The following is a 17,553-nucleotide window of genomic DNA, read 5'->3' as shown; positions in this document are numbered from 1 at the left end:
AAACTACACTGAACTTTGCAATGTCCAGACTCTGAACTCTGCAGATGGAAGCTACCCCTAGTACAGACTATCAAGGAAAACCAAAGCTCTCAGCAGAGCCCATCACTGCATGAAAGGAGAAACTTGATAACTGAGCATATGTCAAAGTATTTTGGGCTCAGAACTGCTGCAGTTGAACTCTACAGAGGTTTTCCTATTGGCTTCACAAGAGGCAGGACCAACACAACTGATAAAACAGGTGTCTTCTTATTCAGCCAAGGAAATGGTTTTAAATCTACAAATGTGTACTGGAGCAAGGGCTTCTCTGTCTCTGAAGGGTGTGGCTCTGACATCTGGCGCAACAGGGCAACTTGTGAATCCCAGCTGTGCTTAGGGCCTTGGCAGACATATCAGAGACATATCTTTTAAACCAGAGTGCCTGAGATTTCCAGATGTGAGCAAAAGTTGATATTCTTGGCTCCCAGTTTTCTTGTGCTGTAACATCTGCTTCTACTTTTTTCTCTGAACAAAGCCTGGAGGTTTTCTTTTTAAAAGGTGAAAGACAGTCTGGAGTTTGAGAACCTGCCTCTCTCTCTCACTCCTCACATGCACTCACATCTCAAGTTGTAGCAAGGAAAACTAGGAATATATTATCTATTGTGATCTACACTGGGTGACTAGCTCTGCCACACTGAACACTTGGGCTTTGGGACTTCATCAAGGACTCTCATTCCTCATGTGGGCAGGGATGTAAAGGGAACATGGAAAACTTGCTAGGTCAGCAGAGGCTGAGGTGTTGCTCAGCAAGGCTCATGGTTGTGGATTGCATGCCTCATGGATCTAGGCCGTTCATTTCTTCTCTTTTAAAGCAGAAGGTCTCTTTGTGAAGATTTTCTTCTGTGCTTTAATTCATATCATGATCCTCTTCTCTTTCATACCCATCCCTGAAAGAGGGGTCTACTTTGTTTGTTTTTTGGATCATGCACCTATGATGTCTGAAGTGAAAGTTAAGAAGTGACTTGATCACAGTGTACGATTACCTATATATAAAGTCTCCAATACCTCTCAATGCCCAACACTGATGTCAGCAAACTTCAAAGAGGAAATAAGATGTAAACATCCTAAATGGATGACACAATTTCCAAGGGATGTGACATATTCCCTGTTGGTTTTGTAGAGTCATAGATTGTTAGGGGCCAGAAGGGACCTTGCAACGTGATCAGGTCCAGTCCCCCTGCACTAAGCAGGAAAGACAACTGGGGTCAAGTGACCCCAGTGAGGGGACTGTCCAGTCTCCTCTTGGAGATCTCCAGGGTGGTGATTGCACCACCTCTGGACACCCTGACTGTGAAGAAGTTTTTCCTAGTGTTAAGCCTGAACTGGTCTTCCAGGAGTTTGTGGCGATTACTCCTGGTTTTCTCCAAGGGTGCCCTGGTGACCAGTTGCTCTCTGAACCCTTGATGTATTCCCCTGATATAGTGGTAAGCTGCTACCAAGTCCCTTCTCAGTTTTCTCTTTTTTAGACTGAAGAGACCCAAGTCCCTCAGCCTTTCCTCGTATGGCTTCCCTTGCAAGTCTGTGATCATACAGGTGACTCTTCTCTGGACTCTCTCAAGCTTTTTTGCATCCTTGTTGAAGTGCGCCACCCAGAACTGGACGCAGTACTCCAGCTGCGGTCTCACCAATGCTGAATAAAGTGAAAGAATCACTTCCTTGGTTTTGCTTGAGATGCGCTGTTGATGTATACCAGAGTATTATTTGCACTGCTGGCTACAGCATTGCATTGATGGCTCATATTCATACTATTCTCTATTCTTACCTCTTTCAAGTAATAGGTCCCTTTCAGTCGTGGCACTAGTCAGTTTGGTGCCACTGAGACTCTAACTAAGTTGGGGATTGTTCATCCCCAGATGGAGCACTTTACACTTTTCAATTCTGAACTTCATCTGGTTCTGATCCGCCCAACTTGCCAGCCTGTCTAGGTCTGCCTGTATCTGCAGCCTATTTTCAAGTGTGACCACACTCCCCCATAACTTGTTGTCATCCATGAACTTGGCCAGTGAGCTCTTCACCCCACATCCAAATCTTTGATAAAGATGTTGAAAAGCACTGGACCAAGCACGGACCTAAGGGACACCACTGGCCACTTCCTGCCAGGACGACACAGATCCGTTCATTAGAAGTCTCTGCATCCTACCCCACAGCCACCTTCCTACCCACCTAACTGTCAAGCAGTTAAGCCCACAATCCTCCAGTTTTCCCATGAGAACATCATGGGATATCAGATCAAAGGCCTTTTGCAAGTCTAAGTATACAATGTCGAATTCCTCTCTCTTATCCAGGTGGCTGGTTACCTGGTCATAGAAGCAGATGAGATTGGTAAAACAAGACCTGCCCATGATGAAGTCAGGCTGGCTGTCGTTCAGAATCCTACCTTCTACAACTGTATCATACATAGACTCCTTGATGAATTTTTCCAGGATTTTCCCCGCGATAGAAGTTAGGTTAATTGGCGTATAATTGCCCAGGTCCTCTCTCCTCCCCTTCTTGAAGATGGGCACAACATTGGCCCTCTTCCAGTCTTCAGGAACCTCCTCTGAGTGCCATGAGTTTTGGAAGAGTTTTTCCAGAGGTCCCACGATGACCTCTGCCAGCTCCTTCAACACTCTCGGATGAAGTTCATCCGGTCCTGCTGACTTATGTCTAGCTTTTCTAATTGGTCACACACCAGCTCAATGTCAACAATAGGAAGGTGGTCATTTCCACCATGCCCATTCTGAACCTTCTCTAGTATGATTTTCCCCTTACTCTGGTGAAATACCAAAGCAAAATAGTCATTCAGGAGTTTAAGTCTTGACATTAAGATTAAATGCCTTGCTAAAAGAAATGCTTCAGTTCAGCCATTGATTATTAGATGAAATGCAGGGATTGTTAAATAAAATTCTATGGCTTGCATAATGCAGAAGGTCACAACAGATTTTCATGATACTCACTTCTGGCCTTAAAATCTATTAGTTTTTTATATTAATTATTGCTATTATATTTGAATGATCAGTGTAGTGACCTCAATAGAAGAAGATTTTCAAATAGTATTGTTAATAATTTATGCTCAGTTATGATGAGGTTGCCAAGGCAATGTTTCAAGACACTGTGAAAAACTGTGTGGTGCTTACTTTGGGTTAAATATTACACCTCATGCTTCAGCTCAAGTCAACAGGACTTGTGCAGATGTATCAAGGGAATGGGTACATAAACCAGTTACAAGATAAACAAGGGTGGGAATTTCCATAGCATTAGTAGTTATGTGACAACTGTCCATATGCTTGCTCTTATCCCATGGTAAATGATAGCTAAATCATGGTGATAAATGAAAGTTAAATGAAGGTGGAGCTTTTTATTGAAGGATCTTGCACTCTGGGATAATTCATGTGCCTGTGTTCCACAGATAGAAACTAAACCCAGATAGAAATATATAAGATAAAAAATGATGTCTGTAATAAGGTATAGAGAGAGACCCAGCAGCTCTGATTGTTATATCACACTAGTGTAAGACACAAGGAACTCATAATTCCCAGTTACCAATATATCCAGTGGAATTGGTTCCATTAGTACAGAACCAGTATATGTGAGATCAAAATCCAGCCAAGTGCTTTTTTGTATTCTGCACTCCAAACTGGTTCTTACCAACATCCATGGCACAATGCCTATTGACTTAAATGGAAACAGGATTGTGCTCTTGTGAGCAAATTACTAGAAGACCTATTTGCAGACCATCTCCCTAATGTCCTGTAGCTCTGATCTCTTGCCAGAGGAGGTCAGTTTCTAACACTGACCTCAGTGGAAGCTGCACTTCTGAAGACCATAGAATGCATTTAGGTGCCTAAATATGGATTTAGATGCCAACTAACCTCCTGTAATTGACAATTATGATCTCACTTACATATGAAGATTGGCATGTAATCAGGAATAACTTCTCTGAAGTCAATGAAATCATACAATAGTGAAGGTCCTATCCGAGTGCAAAACCGTGGATGCTGATATCTTTGGGAGCAGGATCAGGCCTGTATTCATACCTGAATATATCCCAGTAGCAGCAAGAATGCCAGGATTCCACCCCTTAATTCCTCCCGTGTACAATTTTAGCAACCCCAAGGCTAAAAAGGACGAGAACTTTCAACTGAACTCTGCAGTGACTTACCATCTTCTCCAAGGAGCTAATGTCAAACAATGTACTTGATATTTACATAATTATAAATAAGAACAGAATTTAATTACTTGAACCTAGCTGTGGAGAACACTAGGGAACACGTGCCTTTGGCTAGAGGATCTGAGGGCCTGGACCGCTACCATGAAGTTATACTCAACAGCAAACTCACAGAATAGATCATCATATAACTCGACCCCAGAGGACTCACCCCTTGCTGCATCCTGTCATTGGCCCGGTCTGTAATTTCAGAGACAATGAGTAAGGCAGCTGTAAGGGGAAGCACAACAGAAAAACAGAAAGCACGTGAGCAATTAGGATAAATAACTTAAATCACATTTATTCATAAATGTCATCCTTTAAAGAAATACACTGATAAAGCTGCATTCACATCTTCAGGGAGAAGCAGCCTTTCATAGCTAGGATCCAAGCCTGTCTTATTCACTTTTCCAACTAGATCCCCTCCTTCCTTTATTCATCCTCCTCACGGTTATAGTGTTATGACCTATGCCCTGACCAAGAAAACTCATGGAGCCACCTTTAAGGGCTTCAGAATTTCATGTAATCATCTTGCAACAGGTCTTCTGGTCACAATTTTTGATAGTTTAGTTTATGCCTAGATGTCAAGTGCTTTCAATCCTGTGCCCCATTTGTCTCTCAACTGCATACAGTGTAAATCTGAAATAACCCAATTCTGAAATCAGAATTTCTTTAATACACTATGGTCCTTGCCTGTATGTGGCCTGATTGGCTCCTACTGAGGTCAGAACAAAAGAAGTCCTTTTTTAAATACATGGGGGCAAAAAGAAGGTTCTGGGTTACGTGGGGCCCCTGCAAGACACGCTAGGAAATTTGGTCGTCACACCAGACGACAAAGCCAATCTATTTAACAACTTCTTTGCCTCCATTTTCCTGAGCAGGGACCAGATCAGCCCCCCCACCCGGCCCCCCTCAGGCCCCAGGGGAGGTGCACCCAGGCCAAGGGTCAGGGAGGACCTAGTCAGGGAACTTCTGGAGGGACTGGATGTATTTAAATCAGCCGGTCTGGACGATTTCCACCCCCGAGTGCTGAGGGAAGTAGCTGGGGTCCTTGCAGGACCCCTGGCACGGCTGTACGAGCACTCGTGGTGCTCTGCTGTGGTGCCAGAGGGCTGGAAGAGGGCCAATGTGGTTCCCATCTTCAAAAAGGGGAGGAAGGAGGACCCAGGAAACTGTAGGCCAGTTAGATTTACCTCGATCCTGGGTAAGCTTTCTGAGAGAATTATTCTGGTGCATGTCCATCAGGGCCCAGCGGGGGAGGTTATGCTTAGGAGCAACCAACACGGTTTCATTAGCAGCAGGTCCTGTCAGACCAAGCTGGTGGCCTTCTACGACCAGGTCACCAAATCCTTAGATGCAGGGGTAGCAGTGGACATAGTCTTCCTGGACTTTCGGAAGGCTTCAACACTGTCTCTCACCCCGTTCTCATTAAGAAACTGGGGGACTGTGGTGTAGACACCTACACAGTCAATTGGGTCACCAACCGGCTGGAGGGCCACACCCAGAGAGTGGTGGTGGACGGGTCATTTTTGACCTGGAGGGATGTGGGCAGTGGGGTCCCCCAGGGCTTGGTCCTCGGGCCCGCACTGTTCAACATCTCATCAGTGACTTGGACGAGGGGGTAAAAAACATCTTGTTCAAATTTGCTGATGACACTAAGATGCAGGGGGATGTGGGCAAACTAGAAGGAAGGAATAGGCTACAATTGGACTGAGACAGGTTACAGGGGTGGGCAGATGAGAATACGATGGGATTCAACACTGACAAGTGCAAGGTGCTGCACCTGGGGAGGAAGAGCCAGCACCATACCGACAGGCTGGGGAGCTCCCTTCTCATCAGTGCAGAGGCAGAAAAGGATCTTGGAGGTGATCCTCCCCCTCTACGCGGCACTGGTCAGGCCGTAGCTGGAGTACTGCATGCAGTTCTGGGCGCCGCACTTCAGGAGGGATGTGGACAACATGGAGAGGGTCCAGAGGAGGCCACTCGCATGATCAGGAGGCAGCAGGGCAGGCCCTACGAGGAGAGGCGATGGGTCCTGAACCTGTTCAGCCTCCACAAGAGAAGACTGAGGGGGGATCTAGTGGCCTGTTACAAGCTAGTCAGGGGGGACCAGCAGCTCTGGGGGAGTCCCTGTTCCCCTGAGCACCACCAGGAGTGACCAGGAATAACGGTCACAAACTGGCAGAGGGTATATTTAGGCTAGACATCAGGAGGCGCTACTTCACTGTTAGGGCGGCTAGGATCTGGAACCCACTTCCAAGCGACGTGGTGCTGGCTCCTACCCTGGGGGTCTTTAAAACAAGGCTTGGCAATCACCTTGCTGGGGTCGTTTGATCCCAGTACTCTTTCCTGCCATGGCAGGGGGTCAGACTTCATGATCTGCTCAGGTCCCTTCTGACCCTACTAACTATGAAAGCTTCCATGGGGAGCTCCCATTGCTATATGCACCTAATGCTGTAGGAAAATGATACTGAAAATCCTGATATGTTCTGGGCATCTGGATTTGTTCTTCATGTTGCACAAGTTGATTATGATGCTCTATTTCACAAGTGTGTTTGTGGTGGTCTGAGTTCAGGAATGAAAGAACACCGATAAGAGTTGTTCAGCCATTGTTGCTATTGAAAACACTCAGAACTATTGCAAAGCAATAGGGAGCTGGAAGTGCATGCTGAATAATATGCAAATAAACCCTCCCATTCACAGTTACTTGTGCTTTGGGAATGAGCCAAAAGGTGGGCACTCAGTTCTCTTACAGTGGCTGTGGTATGCCAAAGTGATAGGAACTCCCCAAAACTTAGCCTTTAGGCAATTACTCCATGTGCTTGTGAAAGAGCCAGGGACCCGCAGAGTTTTTTATTCTTAAAAACTGCATTATTATTGTTGTTGCTGTAGTAAATTACAGTCCTTTGTAGACCTTGAATTTTGGGAAGGTGGAGATGGTATCTCAAATCCACATCCAGCTCTCAGTCAAATTCTGTGTCTAGCCCCAGTGTGCTAAGACCAACCATTTCTGAGCTCCATGAGTGTTTGAGACCTGGGTCAGTATCCAAATCCTGCAGCTCCTGCTTTACGTCAGTTATTCACAGATGGAGGAAGTGAAATAGGATGCAAACAGCAGCAGTGTGAGCTTCTTCTCTCTTGCCCTGGACATAACCTCAGATCTGGTTTGAAAAGTTACCTCCTCCTCTTTCCTCACAGTACTGAGAGGTGGGTCATGTTTCTCTGATATATGGAAATGACCAGCAGCTGAATTTGGATGTGAATTTCCATTCAGTGAGAAGGCCGTGCCCTTAATTGTTCCACATAAAAGTGGCAATATGGAATTTGGCTTTACAATGCGCCTTTCACACTGCGGAGTCTGATCTCACTTGTGGTGTGTTGGTGTAGCTCTAGGGAGTTCATCTTGACTTGCAGTAACGTAACAGATGTGTCCAGCCCATGGTAGCTGAAGGTACTTTATGCTAAGCAACACAATATCACTCCGGTCAGTGTTATATCATATCCTAAGCCAGGTACAGGCAAAGAAAAGGTATGCTCCCTGCCCAAAGAGTTTATTTTGGAGATGTAATGAGATCTCTCATCTGACCCATCAGCTCAATGCTATGATAATTGGGGTTCTGCTTAACCCATTTCAAGTTACCTTGTGTGTTTTCATACTCTGCAGAGTCAGGACAAAGGTTATTCAAGTAATCTGTAGGAAACAATCAGAATACAGAGCATCCAGTCAGTTACAGGGAAATTAGAATATAGTCTCGACTAGATAAAACACAAACCCTACTTTCCTGTAAACCTTTATTCTTAAGGATCACCTATCTGGGTAGATTTAGCATTGTTCCAAATTTAAACTCATCCTCTGGACTGAGTTTTACTTAAAGAGTTTTGGTTTATTCAGATTTGAGAAGCAAAACCCAGCTTGGCAGGAGAAACCCATGTGGACTGAAATGGACTAAAATGTTTTCCTGCTCCTCAGCCAAGAGAAGCAGCTGAGCGTGATTCTGTTTGACTTAATAAATGGTCTCCTGATGGATTTCTTTTATTTTCACACAAGAATGAATAGTACTAGAAATGCTTACTGAGTCCTATGTAAGTGGGAACTGGAGTACATGGGGTTTGATCTTTCTGGAATGCCAGTATTCTAGATGCAGAGAAATTCAACAATTATTGCCGGAGCCAAATTCAAATTAAAAAATAGATTCAGTAAACTGTGTACAACAGGAAAGGTAGTTAAAGGCCAGTTTTGACATCCTTTACTTGGGCAAAGAATTCCATTCACTTCACCTAAGCTACCTGTGGGACTAAGGGTATGTCTCTCTTTTTTTCCACTACACTGTTATATGATTCTTATCACCTTATTATCTCAGTGCCTTTATTTATTGAACACCACTCCTGTAACTTTTTACTCTTCTGTTACCTCATCCAAGACCTACATTTTACTTCAGAGAAAAAGATCTATGGGATGGAAACCCAGTCCTTGCTTTGCCCCACATGTGTGACCTCACTTCTCCTATGTCCTCCCTCATCTCTGAAGTATACCTGGCTCTCTTCTGGATTTGGAAAGGATAAGAAAAGTCTGCTATTCGACTTTTCAGTTCACCATCTGAGGGCACAGTATTTAGACTTTCCATTCTCAGATGCAGCCTCTGCACTTGGCTAGAGATATTTAACAAAAGTGGGCAACTCCTTTTAACCAAAATAAAGTAAGTATGGTACAAATAAGTATGGTACACTAACTGGCAAGCAGTGAACAGATTAAATAGCCTTCCTTATCTGGCTAGAAACAGCAAGCAACGAACATAAGGACCTGTGTGTATTTTACCTGTCACACCTTCCAGAGAAAATGAATGCTGTCCTACCTGTCTTAGCATGGAAGTGAGGGGCTGTGCTTATATCCACAGATGGTTTTAGTCCAGGTACAAAAGTGTGGCAGTAGCTCATTAGAATGTCGACTTTGCAGTACTTGCACTAAACCTTGTGTCTGCACACAACAGCCATCTAGGGTGATTTCAACCCATTGGTTTAATCAATTGGCTACAAAGAGTGGGGTGTCGACTACACTGATATGGCCAAATCCAATTCTGCCCAAGTGTGGAGCAGAAACCATAATCGCTGCTGCTGAAGTGGTTTGACTGTTTCACCTAACCCTCTGGCATAGTGCAGTTCCTCATATCTGGTAATTACCCCAATCCTCTTGGCCATGGTACTAGGCCTTAGGGGATTTATTGTACTAGAAGTGCCCATGGCAATAAGGGGCAACATATCCATTCTCAGAATCAGTGCTGCTACGTGCATTCACAGGAACCACTGAAAGGACTAAGCAGGATAGCTAAATATCACATGCTGCTTATGTCCCTGGAAAGTCTATCTCACTTAGTATAGACACACCCAGAGAAGGAAGCAAGTCAGTCAAAAAATATCCTACTACTGGCATCCGGTGCTCGCTTGTGTCACTGTTACTAAAAAAACAGAAACAGCTGTGAAAAATGAGTTGCATCTTTGATCAAAGTGTTTGGAGTGAGATGAAACTGCTGCTAATCTATGCTGTGAATAAAACTTCAGATGATCCCTTTGTTCTCCTACATTTATAGGAGTCTGCTCTCTCATGTTATACTTTCCATCAGCTGTTGAATATAGGTGGGGTTTACTGCTTCCTTCTTAATGTCCCATCTTTCCCCACCCACACACATACATACCCAACACTGCTCAACACCGCTCTCCATCTTTATGTCTAATGAGAACTGGTTTCCTGTGGTCCCATCAGATGTACTGACTTCCTCTGTTGCTGCTAAATATTACATCTCACCACTTCCCTCCCTGTCCAGCTCTCCACCATTCCTTTGTATTAAGCCTATACTTCCTAATTTAATACCTTGTGCACTTTCCTTCCATAAGCCAGCTAGGTCTGCACCAGCAGGATGGAATGAATGGCCCAATCTCATGGGATGTTCTTGAAGATAAAGTTGAGTCCTGATGAGAGAGAGCCAGGTCCCTGGATAGTGGTGAGTGTAAAGGGGAAATGTCTTGCCCTATGGCGTTTTTCCAGAGTTCAAAGGTGTTAGTCCAGGTTTTTGTTTTGGTTCATCTCTAGGCTGAAGTCAATTAAATAAGGGGTAAGGCCTAAATTGTAAATAGAATCACATTTATGGGTTGACAGCAAGTGTCTGGACTCTTTTCCTTTCCTATCCATGAACATGAGTAAGGGTACAGTCGAGTCAATGGGTGCAAAAGGAACCTGCATCTTCTAGTAACACATCAATGCAATCTCACTGAAGAGTGGTGTTTCTTCCTTTCCCAGACACAGAACTGCCATTAGCCTCCAGAGGCTAGCACAGGTCTGTTGCTCTCTGCATCTCAATCCAATGTTTGTAGGTAAGGTCCGTCTCTATGGTTATGGCTGAGCATGCCCTGTCCACCTGTTCCTGCTGGCACACTCCAAACCTGCATATATACCAGTGAGGCCATTCCAGGCCAGATACCCTTGAAATCTTGTAGTCCAGGATGTTGGAGAGCCCCTACTGGGGGTGACCCCAGACATCACCAGCACATTCTGGGTTTGCAGCATGTCAGTGGGACATGGAGTTGCTGCTGCTGCAGTGTAGATACACCCTATTAGTCCAACATATTTCCTATATCACCTATGAAAGAGACTGATGCTCCCTGAGGATTCTGGCCCCATGCTCCACCCCCATTTTTCCTTCTCTAGCTCTTGTCTGCCATCAGCATATAGCCCTAGTGCAATGCATGAAGGAGGGGCCTTCTCTGAAGCAAATGTGAGAGCATTTAAGCTTTACTGACCTGTGAGTAGCACCCGGTACTGGAATACACGCTGTACCACTTTCAAAAGCTGGTGTTTCATGCTCATGGGGCTGCTACCAGCGTTCTGCTGTCCTCGAGAGAGGGGGAGAAATGCAAAAGATCAGTGATCTGCAGCCTGACCTGAATTCTGATCTCACTGGTCTGATGTGTCTCATAAAAATCTGCCATGCACCTGCCACCAAGCTGTTCCCCACTTGCCCACCCAGCTGATCTTTGAATCCAATTAATTCTTTATTGCTCTAAAGACCCACAAAAGGCACTGTGTCATTTAAGAATATTATTTACATGTAGCACCACAAAACAGTTCAGACTGAGAGGGAGAGAATGAGAGATATCACCAATGAAAATATTTAGGATGACATCCAAAGCAACCAGATCTCTATGAAGCTTGCTGAGCTCCCATGCCAGATTTTTGAATAAGAAGGTTATATTTTGATCCAAATCAAAACACCCCAGTGAGACTGGCTTAGGAATAGCTAGTTCCCTGAAGATTTTGGCCAGCTGTTATAGCAAAATGAGGGGACACAAGGATCTGATTTAACACGTCAGAAATGAGTAAATTTCTTTTCTTTGCATTTCCCTTCAAACTGTCTTTGTTGTGTATGGGTTTATGAAGGTTCGATCAAACTTAGACCTGTCACGTGACTACTATGTGGGTGTATCTACATGTTGCTCTATGGCGATGTAATGATGCGCTACGTGACACTGTATGGCATGCTACAGCAACAGTAATCACGTGTCTACACGTCATTGCCACCCACGTCACTGTAACTGTGCGCTCCCTGGGTATAGTGAATTTACCTGTGCACTGTGTGTACAGCGCTGTAACCACCCATACTGCACGATGCTTTAGTACTTCCAAAAGAAAATACTAAGGCATGGTGCCGTAGCAACGTCACCATACAGCAACGTGTAGATGCACCCAGTGTTGTTTTTTGTTGCAAAGCCAAAATGAAACCACAACACAGTGTAGAAAAATCCTGCCCATCTAGAAGCATCAGGAAATTTGGGGTTGCAGCATCTGAGAGAAATGGGGCAAAACTCGGCTGTTTTCCTTTCCCTGTCTGAATTCAAATCTAGCCGTTTTGTATGGCTTTAAGTTTCTTCGCATAAGTTTGTATATCTCTAGTAATAATCCAATGGCTTGTAAAGAAATATAGGGAAGAGGGAGAAAGTAACACTTAACAGGAATATACGCTAATCATGGAAGTTGTACAGAAGAGAGTCCATTATCAGCCATTGCAGGTTATTACTATATTTGGCTTTGGACATGACATTTTTCATGTTCTAAATGTCCAAAATACCATCTATACAGTCACTTATTAAGCCTTGCAATACCTCTATGATGGGTTAAATATTGTCATCCTCAGAATGAGATACATAACTATGTTAATACAGCCTGTGCCCAAGGCTACAAGCTGAGCCAGTGGAAGGAACAGCAGTAGGCCTCTGGCTTCCTGCCACATAGTGCTGTGCCTGGGTCATAAGATGACACTGTCACTCCACACCAGTAAGTTATAGATATGTGGAACTGTACAGATGAAAAATGACGAAGGGTCAACCCTTCTGTTTAGCAAGGGGGGACATGGGAAAGGTTCAGCATATAGGTTGCTTGCTAGCCAGTCACTGCACCTTTTAATGTATGGGTTTTACTTGTACTTTAAGAATCCTTCCATTCATCAGCAAGTGTGTGTGTGGACGGGGCACATCATTCACTGAAACAATGCAAACTCTGAAAAGAACCATGGATGCTCTGGGAAAATACAGACAGAGAGAGCTGAGGAGATATTCAGAACTGAGAAATAGATGTCGCTTTGCTTTTGACCAAGAAATACTGGTTGGATTCAAATCTAAGGCAAACCCAAATGTTCATAAAAACCATCTGGCACCAACGGACCATTCCATGGGTAGGGATAATTCAGGCTGACTTGACTGGAGGTAAAGAAATCGGATGTAATTGCACTCTCAGACCTCATTACCTAGGTACAGGCCTGTTTGGGGTTTTTTTGCAAAGAAGGTTTCTGGAATCTAAAGCTCTGAAAACTGCCAACAGCTGCACCAGCTTCAAAACTGAGGGGGAAAAAAATCCCTTTTTCCCTTTCTTTTCTTAGATGCACAATTAATTTTATGTTTATTTACTCCTCTTGTTACACAGTTGTTTGTGAGTAGGAGCCCAGCGAAAGTAAAAACACAGTGGGCTCCTGAGCTTAGATTTATGACTCAAATCAAAATCCCATTACATCTGATTGTAGCTGAACTGCAAAGCAACACCCTAAAGAAAAGTGTGAATGCCAGAGCCTTTATTTCTTTATACTATGCTCTCGGTTGCTTATCTGAGATGGGTCTGACCCTGCCTCCAGGAGAATGGAAGGAGATGGGAAAGAAGAGTGCAGTTCATTTGAAAAACACCAAAGGTAATTTGACAAGAAAAATGGAATGGGTTTATGCTCTAGGCATTGTAGATAAGAGTAAGAGCCCAATCCAGGTAGGCATTGAATAATTCCTGGTGTTGTTTGGATTAGAAGCCTCTCTGGATGGGGTGGGGGACCCCACACTCTGGAGTGATGACATGGAAGGACAGTCAAATTGAGATGTTCACACTTCTTGGAATGGGATAACCAAGGTCCTGTGATGTATGACCGCTGGCGATACATATACTGTACTATGGAGGTTGCTATTCAATGTGTAGATCAAATTTGTCTTCCTTATTCATATGAGCAGCCCCACTTGGCTTCACTGGAAACAGGGTTTGACCCCCACATAATAATGAGGATTGGTTGAAAGTGATGGGGAGCATGGTGGCTGTCATGAAAAAGATGCATTTGCCAAGGGTCAGCACGGTGGAGTGAGAAATGCCAAACTTTCCCTATTCTTATGACAGGAGATAACAGCAGTTGCCATGAGGTACCTGTTAGCAAATGCTCTTGAAATGAATTATTATTATTATTATTAATATTTCAGACACCTTGCACAGAAAAACATGATCCATACCCCACGGAGCTGACATTCTAAATAACCTTTAAAGTACACTAACTCATTTATCCTCACAGCCTCCCTGTCAACCAAGTAAACACTGTTATTCCCCTTTTAAAAGTGAGAAAATGAAATACAGTGGCCCTTATTGATGAGCAAAGAAGGGTTTGGCTTGCCATCATGTTGGATCAATCAGTTTAGCTTAACAAAACTGAAAGCTCCATCAAGGCAGAGGTGAAGACACATAAGCTTGTCATGTTGGAGCTACTTTTAAAAGTTGCCAATTGTCATGGGTTCAGCTTCATAGTCAAATAGGGTTTTTCAATCATGTTGAACTCAATGAGCTAATACAACTGAGAAACACACTTGTTTTCTATGAACGGGTAAAGGACTTGCCCATAACCCCACAGTGCATTGGTGAGAGAGCTGGGAGTAGAACCTAAAATAACTGATTCCCAAAGTGCCCTTCTGTGAAGGCGTTTCTGCTCCTATTGCTTCCTTGTCACTATGCTCCCCTTAAGCACATGGTCTCCAACAGAAAAGTAGGAGACGCAGAGAGCGGGTGGAAGCAGCAGAAGGAACTGTAAGAGGTTTTTCAAAACATTAGGAGTGCAGTTTTAATGGGAAGAAAAGCGAATGTGGTGGGAAAGGAAGAAAGAGATGGAGAGACAGACAGACAGAAACAAAAGGAAGAGATTATAATGGGGGGAATTACCATATCTCTGTAGTCAAAGGGCTTTGTTAATTAACAAAGGGAGAAAACGAAGGATTAGAATGATCCCTCCAATATAAACCTGCATGCTCGGGTGGGATGGGCTTCACCTCTCCCCCAGAGGTAAGCATGTGTTGTCTTTCAGGTTGGTTGATCTCCTCTGGCTGGCTTTAAACTAGGCTCATTGGGGGAAGGGGAGGATGAGGTCGGAGGGAGCCTTGGAGCATCAAACCAAGTGTTGCCCACAAGAACAGCCCATCCAAGACTGACGACAAGCATAAGAAATACCCAGGTAAGAGACAGGGGCCCGGATAGGGGCCCCTGGGATTAGGGGGGCAGTGCATACACCTTCAAGAGGCCTTAAATGCCTATACACTAATGCTTGTAGTATGGGGAACAAGTAGGAGGAACTTACCCTCCTGCTAGCAAACACAAATACAGATATAGCGGGGCTCACCGAAACGTGGTGAGATCTAACGCACGACTGAGCGGTGAACATCAAAGGCTACAGGCTGTACAGGAGGGACAGGACAGGGAGGAAAGGTGGGGGCGTGGCACTCTACATCAAAGAGCAATACACATCCTCAACAAACAGCACTGGGTCAGAGGAGGGGCACACTGAAGTGCTCTGGGTTAGAATACAAGGGGGTCAGGGGGAAAGGGACTTCACGGTGGGGGTCTACTACAGACCACCCAAACAGGGGGAAGAGCTTGACCAGGAATTCTAAGGCCAGCTCATGGAGGCAGTTAAGTCAAAGAACGTGGTCATCATGGGTGACCTGAACTATCCGGACATCTGCTGGGAAGAGCAGTCAGCCAGGTCTGACTGCTCATGTAAGTTCCTAGCCATGTTGCAGGACCTCCACCTAACCCAGGAGGTGCACAGTCTCACCAGGGGAAATGCCTTGTTGGACCTGGTCCTGGCCACAAGCGATGACCTGGTGAGGGGGCTGAGGGTGCTCGACCACCTGCGTGACAGCAATCATTGCCTGCTGGGATTCACCATCCAGTGCAGGGTGGCAAAGGCCTGCAGCAAGGCAGCAGCCCTGGACTTCAGGAGGGCAGATTTCACTGAGGTAAGGAAACTAGTTAGGGAGGCACTGAGTCCTGGAGGGGAGGGGAGTTGGGAGTCCAGGAAGAGTGGTCATTCCTGAAGGAGACAATCCTCCAAGCCCAAAGGGTGACAATCCCAACACGGATCAAAGGGGGCAAGAGTGCTCAAAAGCCCCCATGGCTCACCAAAAGCATCCAGGAATGTCTTAAAGCTAAAATGGAGGCGCACACCCAATGGAAAGGAGGGGCCATCACCAGGGAGGAGTATACCTCCATTGCTCGGGACTGTAGGGGGGCAGTCAGGAAGGCCAAGGTGGAGATGGAGCTGGGACTAGCTTCCCAGATCAAGGACGATAAGAAGTGCTTTTTTAAATACACAGGGGCAAAAAGAAGGTTCCGGGTAATGTGGGGCCTCTGCAAGACAGGCTAGGAAATCTGGTGGTTTCACCAGACGACAAAGCTATCCTATTTAACAATTTCTTTGCCTCCATTTTTCTAAGCAGGGACCAGGTCATCCCCCCCACCAGGATTCCTGATGGTCCCAGGGGAGGTGCACCCAGGCCCAGGGTCAGTGAGGACCTAGTCAGGGAACTTGTGGAGGGACTGGATGTGTTCAAATCAGCAGGTCCTGATGATCTCCACCCCAGAGTGCTGAGGGAATTAGCAGAGGTCATTGCAGGACCCCTGGCATGGCTTTATGAGCACTCATGGTGCTCTGCCGAGGTGCCAGAGGACTGGAAAAGGGCCAATGTGGCCCCCATTTTCAAAAAAGGGAGGAAGGAGGACCCAGGAAATTATAGGCCTGTTAGTCTTACCTCGGTCCTGGGGAAGCTTTTTGAGAAAATTATCCAGGTGCACATCTGCAAGGGGCCAGCAGGGGAATGTATGCTTAGGGACAACCAACATGGGTTCATTTGAGGCAGGTCCTGTCAGACCAACCTGGTGGCCTTCTATGACCAGGTCACAAAATCCTTGGACCCAGGAGTCGTGGTGGATGTAGTCTTTCTGGACTTTAGGAAGGCCTTCAACACTGTCTCTCACCCCATTCTTGTTAAAAAATTAGGAGATTGTGGTGTTGACACCGACACAGTCAAATGGGTCGCCAACTGGCTGGAGGGCTGCACCCGGAGTGTGGTGGTGGATAGGTCATTTTCGACCTGGAGGGATGTGGGCAGTGGGGTCCCCCAGGGCTCGGTCCTCGGGCCCGCACTGTTCAACATCTTCATCAGCGACTTGGACAAGAGGGTGAAAAGCACCTTGTTCAAATTCGCTGATGACACTAAGTTGTGGGGAAAAGTGGGCACGCTAGAAAGAAGGGATGGACTGCAATTGGATCTGGACAGGTTACAGGGGTGGGCAGATGAGAATAAGATGGGATTCAATACTGACAAGTGCAAGGTGATGCACCTGGGGAGGAAGAACCAGCAGCAGACCTACAGGCTGGGGAACCCCCTACTTGTCAGCACAACGGCAAGACCCTGGGGGTCTTTAAAAGGAGGCTAGACAGCCACCAAGCTGTGGTCGTTTGACCCCAGTACTCTCCTGCCATGGCAGGGGGTCAGACTTGATGATCTGCTCAGGTCCCTTCCAACCCTACCAACTATGAAACTACATATGGGAGTCAAAGATACTCATGTCTGTATGGACAAACACATGCATGAGCAAACACACTCTTATACACACCTGTGGTTGTGTGTGTGTACAAACATACTGGCATACATATGCACCCCTGGAAATATATTCATATGTGTATGCCCATATACACACAGAGATATGTCCC

General features: G+C 45.4%; 1 protein-coding gene across 3 annotated transcripts in view; it reads right to left on the bottom strand.

Annotated features, from left to right (window-relative positions):
- FGD5 (FYVE, RhoGEF and PH domain containing 5) overlaps nucleotides 1-17,553 on the bottom strand; it is a 149,686-nt gene that overhangs the window by 33,042 nt on the left and 99,091 nt on the right. For all 3 annotated transcript variants that reach the window (XM_090022683.1, XM_090022685.1, XM_090022684.1), the window contains exons 8-10: nucleotides 11,015-11,102; nucleotides 7,863-7,913; nucleotides 4,395-4,453 (exon numbers count right to left, since the gene is read on the bottom strand). In XM_090022683.1, the coding sequence (XP_089878809.1) occupies nucleotides 4,395-4,453; nucleotides 7,863-7,913; nucleotides 11,015-11,102 (198 nt within the window). The remainder of the gene's footprint in view (nucleotides 1-4,394; nucleotides 4,454-7,862; nucleotides 7,914-11,014; nucleotides 11,103-17,553) is intronic.

The sequence above is a fragment of the Crocodylus siamensis genome, chromosome 11 (genome assembly GCF_052110815.1).
Source record: "Crocodylus siamensis isolate JL-2025a chromosome 11, ASM5211081v1, whole genome shotgun sequence".
Classification (NCBI taxonomy): Eukaryota; Metazoa; Chordata; order Crocodylia; family Crocodylidae; genus Crocodylus; species Crocodylus siamensis.
The sequence above is the reverse complement of the archived record's forward strand: the minus strand, read 5'-3'. Positions and strand labels throughout refer to the sequence as shown.